The sequence below is a fragment of the Dendroctonus ponderosae genome, unplaced genomic scaffold (genome assembly GCF_020466585.1).
Source record: "Dendroctonus ponderosae isolate FM_Combo_2020 unplaced genomic scaffold, Dpon_F_20191213v2 Dpon_F_20191213_2, whole genome shotgun sequence".
NCBI lineage: Eukaryota > Metazoa > Arthropoda > Insecta > Coleoptera > Curculionidae > Dendroctonus > Dendroctonus ponderosae.
This window is the reverse complement of record NW_026018165.1, coordinates 342303-365213: the sequence shown is the minus strand read 5'-3', so window position 1 is coordinate 365213 and position 22911 is coordinate 342303. Positions and strand designations below refer to the sequence as shown.

The 22911-nt window shown below is 34.8% G+C and overlaps 1 protein-coding gene and 3 long non-coding RNA genes across 7 annotated transcripts in view; 2 read left to right on the top strand and 2 right to left on the bottom strand.

Moving 5' to 3' along the window:
• The window catches only part of LOC109537616 (tyrosine-protein phosphatase non-receptor type 4), a 73723-nt gene extending 51708 nt beyond the window's left edge, over positions 1-22015 (bottom strand). For all 3 annotated transcript variants that reach the window (XM_019904424.2, XM_019904425.2, XM_019904426.2), the window contains exons 1-5: positions 21680-22015; positions 21444-21600; positions 15153-15312; positions 7392-7608; positions 2633-2753 (exon numbers count right to left, since the gene is read on the bottom strand). In XM_019904424.2, coding sequence (XP_019759983.1) covers positions 2633-2753; positions 7392-7608; positions 15153-15312; positions 21444-21562 — 617 coding nt within the window. In that variant the 5' untranslated portion in view covers positions 21563-21600; positions 21680-22015. The remainder of the gene's footprint in view (positions 1-2632; positions 2754-7391; positions 7609-15152; positions 15313-21443; positions 21601-21679) is intronic.
• LOC125503444 lies at positions 1131-2398 on the bottom strand. The gene is made up of 3 exons (XR_007280863.1): positions 2372-2398; positions 2003-2296; positions 1131-1948 (listed from the first exon to the last, which is right to left on the bottom strand). It is a non-coding gene; the product is annotated as an uncharacterized LOC125503444 (long non-coding RNA).
• LOC125503454 lies at positions 8402-9591 on the top strand. The gene is made up of 2 exons (XR_007280874.1): positions 8402-8807; positions 9296-9591. It is a non-coding gene; the product is annotated as an uncharacterized LOC125503454 (long non-coding RNA).
• Positions 16280-17379, top strand: LOC109537617. 2 transcript variants are annotated; one of them, XR_007280871.1, is made up of 2 exons: positions 16280-16519; positions 16589-17379. It is a non-coding gene; the product is annotated as an uncharacterized LOC109537617 (long non-coding RNA). The 2 variants fall into 2 exon arrangements; XR_002171942.2 differs by having other exon boundaries at positions 16280-16532.
• Positions 22016-22911: the final 896 nt, after the last annotated feature.

The following is a 22911-nucleotide window of genomic DNA, read 5'->3' as shown; positions in this document are numbered from 1 at the left end:
AAAACTCCCGAAAACTGGTTTTTTTAGTTGGTTAGAATCCAACACTACCCAGGCCCTAGAACACTGGGTGTCTTCGTAAATATTTTTTATTCCTCCAGCCGCCGGGCAAATAAAAAATAATAATTCCTCGTAAGAGTTGCACCAGCCTCATTTTCGAAAAACTGCACCAAACAGTGACATGTTGAGGATGGAGGAGATTTTCCACAATCATTATTGGATTTTCTGAGCCCCAAATGCGACAATTCGGCTTATTAACGTAGCCTCACCACTGAAAATGATTTTTCGATGAAAATCCGGGTCATTTTGATTCACTTGAAGGACCCATTCAGCGACGATACGACCTTTATGGTGATCAACCGGCTTGAGTTATTCTGTTAACTGTACTTTAAAAGCTTTAAGACTTAAGTATTTATGCAAAAATACGGTGGAATGTCTAATTCCAAAGATCGACGAGGAATCGACAAACCTGGAGCCCAATTTTCTAACCTGGGGAACGGCGTTCTCATGAGAATCGAGAGTGTGGTTCTCTCGTGAAGCCAATATTCATATTCTCGAACGCAATCGAGTGATCCCATCACGCAACGGCAGTAGAACAAGCTTCTCTTGCCAATTCTCGAGAGAACGCATCGTTCACCTGCTTTATAACCGCACTTTTTCGAACATCCATTTTTGTCAACGCGAATTTTGCGACTGAGTGTTTAAAATTTTTTTTGTAAAGTAACTTCTTAGGCTTAGTTGTTTGTAAAATATGAGCCATCTAATGGGGGTACTAAAAGAACGTACAGCCAGCTTGTATAGAAATCTCTCAACAATTTCTACGATAAGTTTTAGTGTTTGGAATGGTGAATTGTAGTAGAAACAATTTTAGAATTACTAAATATGCTTGTAGTTGCAGAGGAAAAAGGCAGGGAACTTGTATCTAACAATTAAGGCTTTTGATATAAGTGCTGAAAAGTTTGTCAAGCTTTTAAGACTAAACAAGCATCTGGGGCTTCAATTAATAGATCAAGCGACCGCATATCTTCGAACACCAAGCAGAAGGTCTGCTATAAGTATAAAAATAAAATTAAGCCACGAGAAGACTGCAAAGATAAATTGTCTGCTAAAAGTATAAAAATAAAATGCTTCAATTAAAATCATTTTTTAATAAAATATCATAATTTTCAATTTAAATGGCGAGTTTTTATATTTTTAAGACATTTAATTAAATATTTCAAAAAATAACACTTTTATTAATACGTTGATTGCTATGTGCGGACTCATATTATGCATACCAATCTTGCCAACTTGCTTACATATTCTGCATACTATCAGATACATCAAAAACGATAACAAAAATTATTATTATTAATTAATTATCAATTATTTTTTAACTTCATTTAACTCCTGCAAACTACTAGAGAGAACCGGAGAACTCATGCCGTATTTAAGGGCGTGATATTTACTTTTTTTCTGCAATTCACACAGTAAATTACACTTAAAGTACACATTTAATTGGAAAAAACAACACAATGTATTTGTATTTAACCTGGAAGTTAATTAAATACACTAAATATTTGGCTTTCAATGTAAGTTCAGACAACACTTAATATAAAACCAAATAWACTTATGCGTCAACAAGAAAAACATTTGTATAATATTTTTSAAATGCCGCCAATTTTGGATAAATCTTCGCCTTTTTATGGAAAATTCATAGAATTTATTTGATAAACTTGTTGGCAACAACGCTTCGTAGGCATTCGAGAATACGATTTTCAAACCATAGTAGAAAGGCCGGGGAAGGAAAAGATCACATTGTCGATGGGATCGTTCACGCTCTGTCCAACTCGAGAATTGGGCGCCTGCGGGCTACAATAGCAATATTCTTAGTTGTTCTTGAGTTTCAGCACACAGTTTCGATTCTTCACATCACTAACTGAATTTGGTGCTTTGATTTTGCGAACTGTGACTGCAAAATTTTCATTTATTTGGATTCAGTGCTTTGTTAAAGCGTGTATCGTACCATTTTTAATAATAGCGCAGTTTTTACTTCTCAAATGCCAAAAGATGACCTCTTCAATATTGATGGAAACCATGGAAAAGGGCTTCGTAAATGGATAACCCAGTTACAGACTATGCGGGTGGCGCTCATTGCATTTCAATACCGAATATTGCAAAGCAGGTACGCCTCCAGTACTGCCGAACTGAAGTTAGGCTTTATGCATTTTTAGGCAGAGACATCGTCGAAAGTATGAATCGTCCGAAACTGAAAAGTACTTCCTCCCCTTCAGCTATGCATCTACGGGCTGTTGCGGCCCTAAATATTCGCATATTGAATTAAGAGAAAAAAATACCCTTTTGGCTTTTAAATCCATCATAAAACAATACTTACACACTTTGTGATCTGTTTCTATTTCTTTAACAGCTTGCATGTTGATTAGAACAAAACAAACCGCAATAGATGTAAACACCAATGTCACCAAAACAGATGTCAAATTACTATTTAACGTGTAATTATAATTGTAGCCACCAGGGGGCGTTTGGACTTTTGAACTCGCGAATTCAAAATGAAACCTCTTATTGGAAAACCCTTTATGACAGCAATATTCCCATAGTATTTATTTATTTATTTGTCGAGTAAGAAAATACTTACTTGTGCAACTTGTGAAGTTCTGCTATTTTCCTTTCCATCTCTTCAGTCTGATTCGGTATCAGTCGTATATTTGACAAGTAATTCGAATTATGCTCGTCGGGATTGTAGTCGCCTAATTCGGCTAATAAAAATGAATATATCATGAAATTATATCATATAAAAATATTAGCAGCATAAGCATCCTATAAACTATTACTGATCCAAAATATTATTTATTAATTTCAACTAAGTAATCAGCCTATTTTGCCCAAAAGTTTTTGAACAATTTATTTTTGAATTAAAGTTAGGTCGGGATTTCCCAACGACGTAGTGCTTAATTCTCAATTCGTAAAATTTTATATTTTTAAGGATGGGTTAGCCAGTTGCTAAATTTAATACTTAATTTTTACGAACGTCATGTGTCGATGTGATATAACATGAAACGTTGTTTATATCACAGAATATTCCCCCTTAGAATGGAAACAAAATAGGGTGCGACTGATATTCTAATTTGATGCTGCAGTCTACCAGATGGCGTTATACAGACGCTTTGTGGCGAGCATCCATAATGCAAGGTAGCCGGTTCCAGATAAACTTACGACTATTAGTGAATAATTAAACAACCAAACAGATATAAACAATGTTTTTTTATCACAGTTTTGGCATAGTCATAGCTGGAATGGTAATTTTTTTAATCGTAGTTATAAAATTGATATTCGGTTAAGAAATTAGTCAAGTTAAGAAAAAGTAATTGGGTGAGGCGACAACACTGTACTTCTTCGTCAGTTTGCGAATTTCCCAGAAACTGCCAATGTTTATAATACCGTTTTGTTGCAAAATTCTCAAATTCTTCTCTAAAACGGCATTATCATTTGATTATCTGAAGAGATACTACTTTGAGACGTTTTCAGTTTAAGGGGGGAACTTAAACACCCAGATGAAAAAGTGTTCAGTGCCCAGTTGTGCCCCCAGTATGGCCGCTTTTTTCACATTTCCTTACAAACTATTGAGCATACACACATCTGAGGCAGATAATTACAAAGTTAATGAAAACGGCTTCTAAATGCCAAGAAATTGAAGATGCTGAATTATCAGATACTTTTCCTAAGTACGAAATATCGTAATCCTTTAGAACACGCTCTTCTGTCGCATGCGTACTTGCACGATACGCGCAGCCGAAAATTGCATACTGGTCAGCCATGTTGCCAAATTGCCACCAAAGTAGAAAATCGCAATGAAAACAGAAAAGTAATTCATTCAAGGTTAAAAACTTAACAGAAATACGTCCATACAAGAAGTAGTAGACTACAGATTGAAATATCAAATTAATTGTACCTATATGCAAAGAAAATCAAATAAAGAATTTTCAGTTTTGGTTTCTCTATGGATGTCTATGAACGCGTGTGAGTTTTTAATCGGTTAATTGGAATTATGATGAGAATGGAAAAAGTAGTGAAAAGATATCATCTGGGTACTACTAATTACTATCTATTTTATATTGAATAGTTGTAATAAATTATTTGTTTCTATGAAAAGGCTAATGAAGTGGTAATGATAGTACTGGCAACTACGCAAAAAAATTTTACTGGCACGCCGGGGCAAAGAGCTGAACCATCATGGCGACCGTTGTTCTGTTTTGGAAGTTGGTGAATTTCATAGGGTGAAAAGTGATGGAAAACGACATTTGGTCCAAAAATGTATAGGAAAAATGTTGTTTGTTACGAGATTTCTATAAGGTGAGCATGCATGAAATCTGCAAAGCGGCAGTGCTGGTATAACACTGTGTTGTAAAGAGTTACCCGAAATATACTTATTTTATTCTTTTTCAAAAATTATAGTGCCTATAATTACATTAAATTATTGTTAACGTTTCTTATGAGAAGTGCAATGTTTCCTCAAATTTCTTGAAAAAGCATTATTCATAAAGCAAAATTAAAATTTGGGAAAAACAATTAGTAAAATTGTTGAAGCGACAAATGATTTTGGCAATTCCAGAAAATTCATTGCGGTTGCAGATTCGAGAAAATCAATCATCTCTCAGCAAATATCCGGACGAGGGAACACTCTGGTGTGTCAGAAGTGGTACCCAGTGGTAGAAGATACCCTCCACAGGAAAAAACATTTGTTGCGAATAGTCCCAAAAGCAACAAAACATGGTTGTAACCGAATTATTGACTACGTATTTAATAAAATATTACATCTTACGTTTATTTTATTGAGCCGATATATTTATTAGGCTGATAACTGTAAGTCAAACTTGCAGTTTTCGGTAAGCCTGTATAAACCTGATAAAGCTAGGTAAATGCAATCATTAGGAATCAAATATCGGAGAAATTCCTCATATTCCAATCGAATTATGCACGCAAACCGCTAGGAAGAGCGCTAAACTATAATTGCAGTTTCCATTCTAAAGGGGGATGTTCTGCGGTTTATATTTTGTTTTTAGTCGGTTATTACCTAAATGTATTTGTTTTTTGCTCAATAATCAACAATTGATTGCACTCGGTTTGAGTGGAGAATTATTTACTCTACTTAGTGCAGGTGTGCAGCTGTATAAGCTCGCCCCATGAATCTAAGAGCTACGAAAATTATTTTTCCAATCTTAATAAAGGTTTTGGTAAATACTGAGTGGGATAAAGACAAGTTTTTTTAAAAACACCAGAATGACGAAGTTATTTTTTTTGTTTTGAATGGATTGCTTGCTTTTTATTTGGCCAAAGATATTAGAAAACCTGAGAATACTGCTTTTGGAATCTGACAACGATTATCAACTACATCAAATAAAGATGTTCGATGAGAATGAAGAAATTGCTCGAAATCGTCCTCATTAAAATTGATCACCAAAAAAATTAATTATTGTGCAGAGACACGACAAGACTTGCCTCTGGCTCATGATACAATGAATACAAGATACAAGGTAGGATATTGCGTAGATTTGCGTGACGTCATGTGGTACTCACAGCATGGTTGGGCGTGTCGTGCTATTTTCCTGCCTGACGAATGTGATTAAATATAGCTTAATAAGTTTTAGTCACATTCCATTATTTTTTGTTATAAAATCTTCGGCACAATTACAAAATGCTTGGCAACGGGTTTTAAGTTTGAAAACGAAAGGTAACAAACATTAATTTATTTAGCAGACTAGGAGCAGTAAGAGTAAAGGAAGCATAGTTGTCAGAAGTGCAATAAAGTATAGTGTTGGCTCTTTAAAATGAGCCCTTGCATAAAATGTTAGGTTTTTATTATTTACCACTTAATATATAGTTTGAAATGTATTACTTAAATTTATGAATAAAATTTCAATTAATTTTTAATATAAATGAAATGACACTGCAGGATGTATGTAATTGTAATGATTGATGTATGTAAACGGCTTGCTTTAGAGCGTCAATTCCTTCACAAGTTATCAGCTTTGTTGTTTTTAGTTATTTAGCCTTTTAAACTGATAGGCTTATTCAATTTATTTGAAGCCCTTTCGCTACGATCTAACTGTTGTTTTGTTAACTATTTTAACTTTCGCAAAATTAGGGAAGGAACTGCAACATGCTTAAGCTTCTTTTTCTTATTTTAATATCTTATCTAGCGTATCTCTTTATCTCATTTGTGTGATAAGTCGAATTTTGTTTGTTGAGTTTTGGACATTGGAGAACCTCAAGCAATCATAAAATGCGAAAGAACTTTAGAATAATACCAAATTTAAAGCGATGTTGATTTTTTATGTTCATCTTTAAAGTTATTAGGTTGGTGAAAATTACAATTCTGCCGAATCGATCGTATATTTATTGGAAATTTTTTAATAACATGACGTTTGCTTGTTGCATTTATCATGTACATGTCCATGACTTTTGCGTTGACGGTATATTTATGCTTTTCAAATAAACCATTATTTCATAAAGAATATTAAGCAAAAGCCAGACAGCATTGAGGTAATTTAAGAATGCTTCCAGTACGTGTGTTTATATACCTAATATATGGCGGGTAAGGCAACAACGCTTGACGGACGATTAATGACGTGCGACCAAAGTTATAGCGTACAGACTATAAAGTAATCTCTCCAACTACCAAAATTCAAACACAGTTATTTGTTCACAAAATTTCCAGACACATTCATAGGTTAACCCAATTTCACGAACGACAGTCTGGCAACTCAGCAAACTAAACCGCTAAAAATCAGAGATTTTGTTAGACTTCTTTAGGGTATTTTTCTTCGCAATTAGCATTAATCCAGCCCCAACTACGATTTTGAAAGCATTGGGCTATACAACACTGCAAACCATATCCTCATATAAGTATCCATTTTTGAACTATTGCGTTTTCAAAATCAATGAAAATCTGCCGAGGTTAGATGCATTTTAAATGGGATCAGCTGTTCACTTTACAAAAGTGAGTACCAGGTGACGACAGCGCGCACGAAAATCGAGTTTTGGACCGATGAATATTCTACCTTGTAATCATTGTATCACGCCTCTGGCTTGTCTTTGCTTGTATTTAAATAAGAATCAAATATCGGTTTCTGGTTCGGTGCCGTCAAATTCTTCCTTTTCTCTTAGGACGCATTAGGCGTTTGATATAAGGCAGAAATCATATGTTTATAGGAATGGGCGACATGCACGGAACGCCAACATTCCCATTCATTAATTTTTAATTCGTAACGTTAACGTGGTGTTAACTTGGATTTTATTAAGTTAATGATTAAGTTTAAGGATAAAATTACGACGTCGGCTAATCCCGGCCTTATAAATTCAAATAAATACGTAATAATGTTTCAAAAATGTCTTACCTTGAGCTGTATAACTAGCTAATAAAATGGCAATAGATGGGGGCAGGATTAACTTCTCGCTTAATATGTCATTTCTCAATTGCAAATAAAATTGATACCTGGTATACTCTTCGTGTAGTTTACTTGGATCGGACACATAAAACTTAACTTTAAAATATAATGGATGTTGAAAGTTGTCTATCTGCTTTTTAATCGATTTGGCCGGATCAAGCCATAGCTGAAAAAAAGCAAACATTAAAATCGCGAAATAATATTAACATCCTTTTCAAATAGAGTATTATTTATAGATAATATGTTCGGACACGAATAAAATTGTGCTTTGTGTAAATTATTGTTGACTAAAATGGTATTCAGGAAACCGCCGGATCGAAGCGTTCGAAAGGGCCCCTAGGGGCCAATTGCACCGGCTCGGCTTAGGAGTTAAGTGGAACTTAATAATTTAAGTGGGCTGCACCGCTGCTTAACCGGAACTTAGACCAGTGTAACTGGAACTTAGCCTAAACCGAACTCTTAAGATTGGCTTACCCATAAATGGGATCTATACGTAAGCGTCGCCGGCTTATTGACGTAAGTACATAACCAAAATATTTTTTTGTCGAATTCAAATTTGGGTTTACTGTTCTTCGGGGGATATCTAATCAGGTACACACCTTCTGCACCTAGGGAAGTACACTAGTACATTAATTCACACTAACTAGAAACCTGCATTTTCAAAGGAATATAAGTTTATAATTTGTAACTATCCTACACTGCACTAAATAGCACGCACTATTCAATGAATGAATCCATTCGAATGATTTTATTGAACATGAACAGTTGTAATTATTCATTTAGTAATTATTCGATAGTCGAAATCATCCGATAGTGCCTCCTGGAAATATTATTTGTTCGAATTGGTAACCGAATTTTAGATTATAATTTTTGTTCTATTTTATGTATTGTCGCGCCAGCTATGTTATAGTTCTCTGGAACTACTCTGTCGTGCGCAGTGACGTGAAGCCCGAAGTGACGGCGTAGTGCGGCAGACATGTTTGACGGTCGTAATCTTAATCAATAATCAGTCAATAGCTCGTAATTTTCCACTTACAATAAATCTATTAGAACAAAAGTGGTGGTCCTTCAAGCCTCAACCTATCCATATAAATGGTCGTTCGAGCCGGATGGTCCAGCAAAACAACGAAGAGTTCGAGCACGTAAAAAGTCGCCGGCCGGATAGCAACGTCGAGCAAAAACGCGTTTTGTTCCGCCATTAAGACACCGAAATAGTACGGGCAACTCATCTCGAAGCAATTTAACACGTTCTCAGACGAAAAAAACTCACAAACAATCAGTTGAAACTCGAAAAAGAATCCACTGGTAGCGTAGTTTCACGAAAAATCGTAAAATGTCGTAGCAGTCTACAGGGTAAAACAAAAAGTGTAAGACCGTTCCATTATTCTATTAGCTTCTCAGCCTGTAAACTACCTGTAAAATGCCTGATAATATTACTCCCGAAAATTAAACAATTCAAGCGCTCATACGTAAAAGAACTGATATAAAATCTATTTTAACTAATTAATAAACGGAACTTTTTAGAACAAAAAGCGTCAGTCGCCCTCCTCAATTGAAATCATTCAGCAAAGCGAAAGTCGAAATTTCCGTTTTTAAGATCTCATTAACGAATTTGATCAAATTCAAGATTATATTGAGGAAATAGGGTCGGAAGAATTGTTTGAAAAATTGGCGTGCGAGCGTGAGCAGTTTGAGTCAGATTCTTTTACTTACAGAGTAGAATCATTTCAATTTTATTACCTTTACCAAAACTTGTTTTTTTCGTAAAACCTATCATTTAAATTTCTTAAGTGAGGAATTCCAGTTTTCAATATTAAAAATTATGTTACATAAGAAGGGTTTAAAAATTTTAGGAAGGTTAACGTGGGACATGGCACAAAAAAGGTTGGAAACACTAGTTTAGAGATGACGACAATGCATAACGGGGTGTAATGTAGACTGGCCCACTGCAATAAACGCCTTAGGTTAAAATGCGGAAGAGACTAGAACGAGAGAACTGAGAAAGAAACGGAGCTAGGTGTGGCAGAAACGCAGTACCTAGACTCTTGTGAATATACAGAGAGTAACTAAAAATTATGGTTTTTGTTAGTTTCTGTCTAATTCTAATACTTACTTCATTGTTAGTTGCAAATATGATGAATTCTTATTGTAAAATAGTGTTTTAATATTAGCCGTATTAACTGTAAAATATGACCATCTAAAGGATCTTGCTCCAAGCAATGTTCTGTCATAGATGTAAATAACTCTTCTATATTTAGTTGTCTGATTTAAATTAATTTTAAAATTACGTTGGACGTTGTAAAATTTTGATGCGGTTGCATTTTGCTCTCAGCAACAAGGCAAATCTTTACTACATCCCCTAGAAGGCTTGCAAAGCCCTCCCCTATTTTTTTTATTAACTAACATTGACAATGAAATATTATTGGTCAGTGAAGAAGCACACACATTGCAGTTGATAATTCTTACAAGTTTTCTACTCACAAATCCCGCAATATACTGTGTATCATTTAAATATAAACAATTAGTAATGCTGTTGTAATTACAAATAAAACTCTTATTATCAATTTATTCAGATATGTCAAAATTTTCCTCTAAAGAATTCAAAGTATTTTCTTATAATTTACACTGATGTTTAAAATCAATGTGTTGCCCTGGGCTAAACAATAGGCACTGCCTGGAGAAATTATTTCGCTATGTACTAATAGACATTTAAAGGCATTTTCAAACTTCCATGACGTTGAATTATTTGAAAAACCACCCCTTCGGCGTACAGCAGAGGAAACATTTCTAAGTGATCTTGGCTGAATTTGTAAGTTAGTAAGAACTGTAAAATATATGTTTCTACCAAGTCATTAAAAATACCTGGTACACTCAGCAAACATAACATAAAGCCAAGGAATCCAGTTTGTATTAGCATTTAAAATATTTTCGCCGTTAGGTCTTTTTAAAGAACTTAAATAGTTGACAAAATGAGCAACATATCTTTTAAAGAAATTTTCCCTTCCCTGAAAAAGTGGCCTTTAACATGACAGTTTGCCAAAGGCATTTCAAGTGTTTAATAGGTCAAAAATGTTGTTAATGTTTTGACAAAACACATGCTCTACATATATACATATATGTAAATCCTTGTCATAATATTCTAAAGCATCTGCCATACTTTGCTTGGGCAACAAGTTTTACTTTAATTTTTTCCTTAGAATAGTGGATATGCCGGGAGCGTATTCTTGTGGCACAGTGAAGGCCAGACTCATTTTGTAACTTAACTAACGTGCCCATTTAATTATTTTTCGCTCACTGTCTTGTAGATGACCCCAGTCACCCAAAGCGTTCCGAGCGAACTTTACCATGTGGCAAGCGTTAAAAAATAAGGTTTAATATTTGGAAAATGCAAATCAGCGCCCAATAGTTGAACTCTTAATGAAAATTCCAGTACTTCCGAGTTGTTGAAGACAATCTTTTACCAATTTTGCCTTATCTTCACCAAACAGTGAATTGATTAGAAAATAAGCTACTGGCACTTTCCATCTACAATCGTACCCCACCAAAAAAAACCAGCACAATTTTAGCTTTTGGTAAAATATCACTTTCGTGCAAACTTGTTCCAAAGTTAATATACCCAATATACAGGGTGATTCAAAATTGGCGTCATTCCTTTTAAGGGGTGATAGAGGCTCCCTTGGGGAGAACGAGAAAAATATTGAAAATTCTTTTTTTCGAAAATTTATAGAAGATATTGTACCGTGGATGGCCGGGTATTAAACTCTTTCTTCAGCTTCCAACTGTTATTCACTTCGGTATAACTTTAAATGCGGAACAGGAACAAAATAACTTCAAAATTACCGTCAACTTCACAAACAATAACAATAACAAACGGAAAACTCGGTCTTCCGACTCGCGGAATTTAACATCTTCTGAACTCTGTCGCTGCTGTCACTTCACTTCCTCCCCATGGTTCTCGTCGCTGCTTATATAGTTTTCTCTAGGTAACCCAGACGGTTCTCGAAATCTCCAGACCAGGTGTAAAATTTCCCGTTTGTCAGTGTCATATTTGACAGTAAATGGGGCTCCCATTTACTGAAATACCATGAATTTCGATCCCCCCATTCCAATCGTGAGTAACCAGGCCATTTCCGTTACAATATTAACAGTTGAAGATCGAATTTCAACTTTGTTATTAAGCATTATTTTGAAAGTGTTCCATGTTTAATTGGTAGCATATTGGAATACTTAAGCATTCAAAAAGAAAAATTACGATCTTTGCTTCAAATTATGAAAAATTTTTATGTCAAAAAAGTTATCTTCTACAATTTTTTGATGAAAAAGCACAGCGGCAATGTTGTTTTCTGTCATTAACAGATAGTTACAGGTGGATAGCCCTTGTCAATAAAAACAATATTTTGTCAAACTGTGACTTACTTTGAATTTCCCTTCACGAATTTCCGGATATGCGATTAGTTCAGGGGAAATGCTACAGTAACATGGCAGAAGCTGAAAGAACTCACGCCAACAAAGGGCGAGGAGAGTTTCCTAGATGTAATAGTGAGACAAACAATTCAGTACGCTATTGAATTATTTCTCCAACCAAAAACAAAAGAAAAATCTCGCATTACTTTATGAAAAGTTTTGACCCTTGATAAATTATAAGTTTTCTGGGGATTATTGCTACGTATGGGCAATATTCGATTAAACCGAATTCAAGATTACTGGAAAACCGATCATCTCTTTGAATTGGGAGTATTTGCAAATAATATGAGAAGAAATCGTTTTCTACTGATACTGAGAACGCTGCACTTTACTCAGAACCCACAGAATAGTGAAGTACTTCCACCTGACCGGCTATACAAAGTTAGAAGTATCGTAAACCTTTTCAATAAAAGAATGTCTGAAATATATTATCCAGAGCGTGAACTCAGTTTAGATGAAGCAATTGTGCTGTGGCGTGGTCGCCCTAATTTTCGGCAGTATATAAAAAATAAGCGTCATAAGTATTGCATCAAGTTATACAGGGTGATTCAAAATTGGCGTCATTCCTTTTAAGGGGTGATAGCTCTTGGGGAGCACGAGAAAAATATTGAATTTTTTTTTCCAAAATTTCTAGAAGATATTAAAAATTGAAAATCGAATTTTGACTTTGTTATTAAGCACTATTTTGAAAGTGTTCCATGTTTAATTGGAAGTATATTGGAATACTTAAGCATTCAAACAGAAAAATTACGATCTTTGCTTCAGATTACAAAAATTTTTGATATCAAAAAAGTTCTCTTCTATAATTTTTTGATAAAAAGGCACAGAGGCAATGATGTTTTTGTCACTAACAGATAGTTAGTTACAAGTGTTTAGCCCTTGTCAATAATTCCAAATCAAATTAATTCCTGGGTTTCAGTCATTTATTGTCTCTATTTATCAATCAAAACCTTTTCGGTGTATTTTTCCACCATCATCAGTTTTTCTAAAATAACAGATAGTTAAAAAAAATTTGTCATTAATTTAAAAACTTCAACTTTGTTATTAAGCATTATTTTGAAAAAATCCCACGTTGGATTGGCAGCCTATTGGAAGACTTAAGCATTCAAAAAGAAAAATTACGATCTTTGCTTCAAATTACGAAAAATTTTTATATCGAAAAAGTTCTCTTGTACAATCTTTTGACAAAAATGCAAAGCGCCAATGATGTTTTTTGTCATTAACAGAGTTACAGGTGGTCAATAATAACAATAATTTGTCAAACTGTGACTTATTTTGAATTTCCCTTCACGAATTTGCTGATATGCGATTAGTTCAGGGGAAATGCTACAGTAACATAGCAGAAGCTGAAAGAACTCACGCCAACAAAGGGCGAGGAGAGTGGTTTCAGGAAGATAGTGGATGACAATTGATGTTCGGGTTCCAGGCACAGAGGAACAGGTATTGGACATAATCGAATCAGGGCCTTCTAGGGGTACTCAGAGCACAATAACTGACACTTTCCCAAGCACCAAGTAAATACCGAGGAAAGGCGTTTGTACGATACACACAGCACAAGAAGATGCAAATGGAGCACGAGTTAATTAACTGAATACGAGAAGCTGCTTGATAAGAGTGGATAATACGGAAATTACACACGCACTAGCTTGTTTGGAGTTAACCATTCAAATGTTTGGTGTTGTATGGAGAATTTATGTAAACACAAAACCCCGCAGAATTCGAGGTTATGAGAACAGGTTGACATTTCGTCAAGAAATCTTGTTGAATTTACCGTTTATCCTTATTATCTCTCTCTTTATCCTACCGTAATAACAATCAATTTATTTTACTATTTTTTCTGTACTCCTATAACAGCGCCAGACAACACCTCCAGAGGAATGACGCCAATTTTGAATCACCATGTATATGCTCACAGAACTGGAGGAATAATTTTGAAATTTATGGTTTACACCGGCATGTTAGACGATTATGGAGGAAAACGGCATGCACAAAAAGTTGTGCTTAATTTACTGAAAGGGGTATTGGGTACCGGACATAGTGTATACATGGACAATTTCTATAACTCTTACGAACTGGCAAAATCTCTTGCTGATAAAGGAACGCACTGCACAGGAACAATGAGATAATAGAAAAACCTTTCCACCAGATGTCAGGGGTAAAAAAATAAAAAAAGGTGAAACAATAGCAAGATATGCAAACGGTATTATGATAGCGAAATGGAAAGACAAACGAGACGTCTGGTATATCTCAAATGAATACAAAAATGACATGGTGGAAATTCCATCTAAGAGAGCAAGACAAAGTGGAACTATTTCTAAACCGCTGCCTATAATTAATTACAACAAATATATGTCTGGCATTGACAGGCAAGACCAAATGCTTGCGCACCACCCATGCGAAAGGGAAACCCTTCCTCAGGATGGAATTCCAAAATTTTTGTACACATTTTACAAATGATAATGATAAATGCGCAACAATTTTATAATAAATATTCAGGAAAGCGAATGTCAATTTATGAGTTTCGGTTGTCAGTTATAAGAAGTCTATTGAAGCCTCCATCTAATCCTGATCGCGGACTCAGCATCAATGGGCATATTTTGAAAATTCGGAATGCCCGAAAAGAAGGGAAAGTGGTACGAAAACAATGCAAAAATTGTTATTTACAAAAAAGAAGGAAAGATACTGTTTATGTGTGTTCCTTCTGCCCTGGAAATCCTGGCTATTTTCTACACTGTTCAAAAATAACGCATGTGTAACGTGATACTACTTACTTTATATCGATTGTGTCTAGTTATTTAGTGAAATTATATATTGCATTATATTCTAAACAAAGTTTTCTGGAGATGTTGTACAATTTTTCCTATCATGCACTCGCTCGAGATTCGGCAATCCGCCACGAAATTCGACCCCAGTGTTCTGTTTTGAAAAATTTGACATTTCTATTAAAATCAAGCCAACTCACACATGAAAAAAACATATTTAAAAAACTCTACAGTTTCTATGACAAAAAAAGGAGTCGGCTTCTAAGATAAGTTCTTTATCCAGCTAAGCAGCGAATGTGTTAGTAGACATTTCATCAATAATCAAACCGGACACTAATTTTTCAACACGAGAAGAATAGACCCGCCAATGAAAAGAAAAATGTTTTTGCCACAGCTAGCGCTATCCTTCTCGACCTTTTTAACCACCACACCGACCACTTTTACTTCAAATCTTATATCAATATTAAACAGTTGATTTACTTACTATGCATTCTGAACTCCGATTATAGCAACCATTATTGGAAAATTGCAATCCAAAATAATCTTTTTCCACAAGCTCCAAATGGTCATAAACTTGGTCAAGAAGAGCAACACCTTTCGATTTCTTATCAACTTGAAATGTATGCTGCGTATCATCCAGAAACCTAAAAATTTCAAAATATGCATTACTTCTTCTGCGTACAAACAATAAAAAATAGTTCTTCATTGGTAGTACTTTCACCGGCCAACCTCAAAGAGAGTATAACCCCAATCCCTCGTTCGACTTTGGTAATGTTAAAATTAGGTCTCGATTGCTAACCACAGTAGCAAGAAAACTAATAGGAAAGTTAGGTAGGTAGTACTATCAAAAAATGGAAACATGGGACCCAGCTCAGTTTTTTAAGTATACAAGGATGACTCTTTCGATTTTAATAAATTGTTGGAGAAAGTGAAACCGAATATAAAGAAGCAGAAGAGAATAGACGGAATTTCCGCAAAATAAAGACTTATAATAATAAGGACATAAAAATAATTTATAAATAATAAATTCACTAAAATATATAAATAACACTATATATGTCAATCACTTTTAACTGTAATAAATTAATTTGTTTCAGCTGATTTGGGCCGACCAAATACTGAATTCGGATTGGTTGTTACACGTACACCAGTACTACGGTACGTACACCAGTACTATGGCTGTTCTACGAACAGTCACCGGCAAGAAATAAAATTGGTTCAAATTGAGCGGCACGTAACGCAAACGGTAACGGCCAGCGGTGTTTCTAAATGGATGTTAGATATTCCAATACTTTAATTTTAGTATAGTTTTTAATATTTTAGTTTATAAATGGGCCTTAAAGGTCCCTTTATAGACCTAATTTCTAAAAAGATGAGCTTATTTGGTTTGGTAGTTTTCGAGTTAAGGCCCAAAAAGTGGGTGAACGTAAATCGTTACACACTGTAAAACATACGATTACAATAGTCTTCAATAACAGCATGAGCGTCAGAAAATCCATGGAAATACGAGTTTTAACTTCCCAATATAAGCTTTAACCCACAACTGAAAGCACTAACAATCGCGTTTTATATACTCGCTCGCATCGCTTGGCCACTTTCAGCATGACATCGCACATTAGTCGGCGGTGTGCACGTACCCTGATAGTGTCACAGTGGAAAGTTCGGGCGATATTGAACAAAGAGAAACTACATCCCTATCATTATACACCGGTTCCAGACTTGCTTGAAGGTACTTGACTGTAAGGGAGGACCTTGATCAGCGTTTTCCGAATCGATGGATGGGGAGAGGAGGCCCCATATCATGGCCTGCTAGAAGCCCAGATCTAACTCCGTTGGACTTTCACGTATGGGGTAGGATAAAAGAGTTGGTTTATGCCAGATAAATACATACAAGGGAGGAATTAATATAGAGCATTACAGATGCTGTTATTACATTTACGCATACATTTTGGCAAGGTTAACCCGGACAGAAATGCGTTAGAAGAAAAGGACTTCATGTTGCGCAAGATCTTAAGTAGTTACTGTTTAGACTTAATGAATAAGATTTTTTCCGTATCGAAGCAAGCTTAGCACTCATTCAATACTTAGAATTAGTTAAATTTTAATTCACAGGTAAAGTAATATAATATGTAAAAACAAATAAAGAACTCTAAGAATGATGTCTACTGCGGCTAGTAATATTTGTTGTGATGAAATTGATACATATTTGGTGAATAGTACAACACATAACCATCAGGTAACAAGACCTAAAACTGCGTCAGCTGGACTGTAGGTGGAAAAAAGCCGGACATCGGTCACATGACAAAGGTTATGACACACCTAAATTATGCTCAAATGGAGACTGATGGAATGGAGACAGACGTTACTGAGAGAGTGTCAATGACGATTTCAATTTGTCTACTAATACGGCGAGCAACCGAGCCGCTTTTGAGAGGAGTTACCGTTAACTTTGCACATAGAAGCAGCCTTGGCCCAAGAAAATTAGAATAATTGACCAATAGACCTAAATAAGCATCATTTTCCAACAAAAAATTAATATTCTTATTTGGCGATTGCGTCTATTTATCTTAGTCGTACAGAACACTAGGCGTCTATTACGCGGTTATTATTATATTATTTGAGCATGAATGTATTTTACCAGTTAGTCGTTTATGAATGTTAATGATAAACTTTGAAAGCAAGTAAAGTCCAAATAAAAAAAGGATATATTAGAAAAACTCTATTTAAAATCATCTTCCAAACGCCCCCAAATTTAGTTAGACTATCGACCTATATTATTGCCAGCTCAATCGAATTATTTATTCGTTAAATTTTTCGAAATTTTTGTTTACATAAAAACATGGAAAAGTCGAAAATTCTCGAACATTTTTTCGATTCATTGGTTTGGCTAAAATCGGAAACTTATAGTTTCGCAGTATGGCTTTCCAAAATCATTTTTTCAAAATTCATTTTGTTCATAGAGCTATGTTTCGGTCTAACTAATATAATAATACATTCATCACCATTTTTTTTATTTTTGGAAATCATTTCAGTTGATCGGTACCAAAATTTACCGATTACATGTAGTTAAATTGAGTTTTTTTTCTTTCCAGCAAATCGATTTGACATGAAGTTGAGTCGTATTTGTCTCAATACTAGTGGTGTCAATTTCAACCAATTCTTATGTCATTTGACCTTTTAATCAATTTTTAAAATTTCCCCTCCATGTACCTCCATAAGAGCCTGTACAAACTTTTTGGTCTTTCCCCTGTAGTTTAAATAGGATTTTTTTTTAATTAACCAAAGTCGACTTGTCATCTATCTTTTGCATATTTAACAACCACGTAAGAGTTAAAAAAATAAAACATGTTTTCGCCAAAAAATTTGGTGAGTGCGATTGCATTGCGATTTTTTCAAAATTTTACATTTTTTTCTCGAAAACGAAGCTTCCTATCGAAGTTATTCTTTATAAAATCACGGGCTAATCCGGCACTATCCAACGGTATTTTTGCAGTTTTCCAGTGTTCGTAGTTTTCGAGAAAGTCGCGAAAATATGATTTTTAAAAACTGAAAATATAGCGATAACCAGAAGAGCTGAACTGAATCTTATCAGTCCATTTCGGCTCTTTTGAACAAAGCGTACAGATGGATACATTTATTCCGCCTAAATGGTTCTTTCTCAATTTGACCTTAAAATCACCTTGATCCTGACCTGATCAGGATGAGTGAGTCAAACTGACCGCGGATTTGGATTCAGCAGGTCAAAATATTGCAGGATTTGTGTCTCAACCCCAAGTAAAAAAAAAATTGGTTGTGTGGCTGTGTTATTTGCAAATATTGATCAGCATTAAAATTACTAAAAATATCATAAAACGACAATAGCATTTAAATTAGGCTTGGAATACACTGTGTCGTGTGACACTTTTGTGGTGATGCCGTTCTGTATGTGATGCGCACATGGATCTCCAATCAATAGAAAAACTTTCGTACCATCGTATAAACGGATGCATGGGACATGGGCCTCAGTCGTATTTTTTTACGTAAAATGACAGCCAAATAATCCAGATAAACAAGTATTGTGYCGATTTTTTTATTTTCGATCAGTTTTATACTGTTAATACTCCAGTATGCTGATAATGTATCGTAAGTTCCAARTTCTTCTGGATGGAATTAACATGTGTTTGAAATACAGGAAAGTCCGCTTATAACGAATCCGGTTGTAGTAAATTTTCGATTAAAACATTTTTTTTTCCTTTAATTGAAACGTCATCCATACAGGCCAACGTATTTTTTCACTGGTTATAAAGATCCTGTTTATAACGAACTTCCGGATATAACGATGGCTTTTTAGGGTAGTTAGTATATTCACTTTCCGTTTATAACGAACTTGACAATGGTTTATAGCACCCAGATGTTACCTATGGATCAAGGAGTAATAATAAATACATTCGCTAAAATGTCATTACAGAAAAATTCTTCTTAAAAAATAGGCAACCGGTAAAAATTTAACATTTTCTATAAGTCTCTTGGATGCAGTAAATTTCGTTCATAGAGCTTGGCAAAAAGTTAGCCGAGAAAAACACTTGCAAATTCCTTTAAGCATCATGGATTTGTAAGAAAATAAAATGATTATGAACCAGACGATGACATTCTACTTAACCAATGGTTGGAAAAGCATCAAGTACTTTGACTATGAGTATGACTCAGATGAATATGTGCACAATTTTGTCGAAGAAAAAGTTAAAACCAATATAAGTGATTTCAATATCATCGAATAGGTGAGCATTGATATTGGCATTCTCACCAGAGAAATGTTGACCGATGAGCAAATTATACACTTCGTAACCTCATCCACAGCTTTAAGCGGCATAAATAACATCTATTTTTGCAGCAGAGACGTACAAGCAAAACTTACAGACTTTATGAAGTAGATTTAGAATTGTGTTATGTCTCTCTTTTTGTGTTCTTTTCAGTTATACWTACTAACTTGTACTACTCCTTGTAAATATCACGAAGAAAATGCACCACGTGTTTTTGTATTATTATTCGCTTATAGCGAACTCCGGATATAACAAACCAGTTTCAGTTCATTTTTGAAGTTCGTTATATCCAGACACAACTGTAGTTTATTTATAAATTTACATACTTATAAAATGTTATCAAGTTATTATTAACTAATAAAATTCAGATTTTAGAGTCGTGACGATAAAATAGAAAGTTCTGAACAGGGTCTAGGGAAGGAGGGCAGCAGCTCTCCTGGATATATTCATATTTCAGATTTTTCAAGAAAACTGCTGAAAATAAAATTGAATTCCAACTAAACTATTATATATGTCTAAAGCAACCCGTAGATTTCAATGTATGAGTTATCTATTTCCTAAGGCAATAAATGTCATTTACTTAAAGTAAATTTCCCTTCTCACAAAGTGAAAGTATACATAATTATGCATGTGTAAAATAAGGGGCAACATTGCATTTTGTTTAATTTCTGTAGTCCTGAGGTCTGAATGCCTATTAACGTACAGCATTCCCTACAAAGGTGCCCAAGACAAGAAAAAGACGGGTGCAACCTAACCGCAATCAATCAGGAGGTTTAAAATAGACCCCAAAGTTTTGCGGTGACATTAATGTCGCAACAATGGACATTTGGTGGTTCAGACAATAAACATGATTTGATAACGACACCGTGACACTGGATCAGACGTCACGGCATTAGACGTCACGACATGTGAACGAGCTTTAAATACCGTCTCGTTAGAACATGATTTTCAAAAGTTTGTATGTACTTAAGTGTTTTTTTCTGAAAATTTATAGACGATCCGCATTTTGTTTATTGAATCTGCTTGAGCTTTAGTGTACTTTAAGGAAAAATTAAAAAGAAACCAAAACCATGACAGGCATAAAGTATATGACCACCCACCAGCGTGGCCAGATTGGGCGATTTATTGCAAATTGGGCTACTTTTCCGAAAGTTTTCACCTTAATATTTGGCGRTTTGTMACTGTTATCTTTTATGAATTTTTAGTCAGGTGACTAACTAGACTTAATTGTAAAATAAATCAGAACATGACGACGAAGTTTTGGAGATTTGCAACRAAATATTTTCAAATTTCTCAAACTTATTTAGAATTAGATTTAAGAACATTTAAMAATTAAACTTGTTACGGTGCCTTTTCTTGTTTAATAAAGTCAATATTACTTATGTCTACTTATTTTAATTTTATTTGTGTAAATACCTGAATATGAAACCACTGTATTTTTACACGTTACGAGTTAACATTGGTTATGCAAACATTTGTTTCATAAATTATCGAAACCTCTCTCTGAAATTGTTGTAAACATAATGGGGATCGCGTCTATCGCGAGAGCAATTGCTACTTTGGGCGATAAATGAGCGTATCCGAGGCAATGCTTACGAAAATCTGGCCACACTGGCACCCAGCTTGTACGAATCTGAAAGCAATATGACGTGATCCGAGCTCTATCGTACTATGGGATAACCGTGTTGATAATTAACCCCCGGAACTAACTGCAATCGTTTTGCATGTTTACTAACCACTAAAAACTTCTATATACCTAGTAGTAGCAATGGTTGAACTTGCCTAGAAATAGTTATGGTAAGGAGGGTAAGAAATACGAAGGCAACAATTCGACAGTTGTCAGGTGTGTCGGTTTTGCTTTTCCATTCCCATCAGATTGTAAATACCTTATACGAATGTGTCGCTTCAATACCATCATATTTTTTGTGACCCGATACTGATCGATTTTAGATCCAGGGCTAAGAATTTTAACTTACTTAACAGTTATGCTTAGGCCCTTAAGTTTTCTTTCCCTTGCGGCAGCCAGTTCTAACGCTTGTACATTGTATGTACCACTAGAACCACCAAAAGCTTTTTTTGAAACACTCTCGATCATACTTTGAATACCCTACAGCATTTCCAGGACACATTATCCTGAAACAAATTTGACATTTATTTTGGCAGCATATCTAAGTGAATCATTTGAAGTGCAGGAATTGGAAGTAGAACCTACCAGAACAATTGAAATTCGTCACTATCAGCGATTTGATAAACTTAACAACTTGTAAATAATAGAGTTATCGAAATGGACTTGCAATGATAAGAACACATAGCAATGCTGAGGAAAGGGGGTATCCTATCTTAGTAATCAGAAAACTAAACCGTTTTTGTTGTTTGCAATTTAGCATTTTTGAACAGTCAAATAAAATATACTAAAAAAGCACTATCTTAACAACACATCACTAAGCATAATGTTTCACTTAACCGATAATTCTGATATCGTCAAGTAAAAAACCATTAATATAAAAATAAAGCATTAAAGTGCAAACTAAAAAATTGACACTGGATATATTTATTATATATATCATAGACATATGAAATTGAGAAGAATGACGGTTCACCGAGAACTTCAGTTACTAGATATAAGTTTGTAACGTAACTTGGCAACGCCGCTATAGGCTGTTATAAAACTCAATAACAAAAGTTTATTATAAGTAAATAACTTTCAACTGGAATTTCTCGTTTATATGTCTTTACAAGATGAAACAAACAGACGCTAAAATAATTAATGTCAAAAACTGAAAAACTAAAAAATGTACGGCTAAGCCTAGGTATCATTAGCGAATTTTCGGAAAATAATCGGACGATTTGATAGGTGTCCGAAAAAGTTGAAATAAAATAGTTCTCATTTGCGATTATTTCTTGCTGAAAAAAAGCAATAATTTTGCCTCATCGTGGTGGTGACAATGACAGTGATTTTAACCTAAAACCCCACTTTTTCGTTCCCTCGCTCGGCGTTCGCCCAAACAAATTGCAAAGGACAAGGAAACCATACTATCCCCAGAAGTCAAGACCCTATAAATTTACGCAATTATATACAAATATTGAGCATATTTAATTTTGAAGAAATGTAGAAAAAGTATTTTCAAGGACTTTATTCAATTTTTGAAATTCGACCAAGAGCTTTGGTAATGCGCAAAGCATAAGAGCTTGAAAAAAATAAGAGGAATACGAAATAATTTAATGAATTAAATTAGAATTTAAAATAGTCTGTGTACGGGAACACCAAACGATTTTACATTTAAAATCTTCAACCAGCTGACAATTTACGCGACTATCCAGTAGGAGGAGCCGACAGTCACAGCAGAGACAAGTCTTGTCTCTGGTCACAGAACACCTCTCCTTTGAAACTTGTGGTTCCGTCTAAGAATGCGTCAGATCCGTCATCCGTATGCCATCACATCA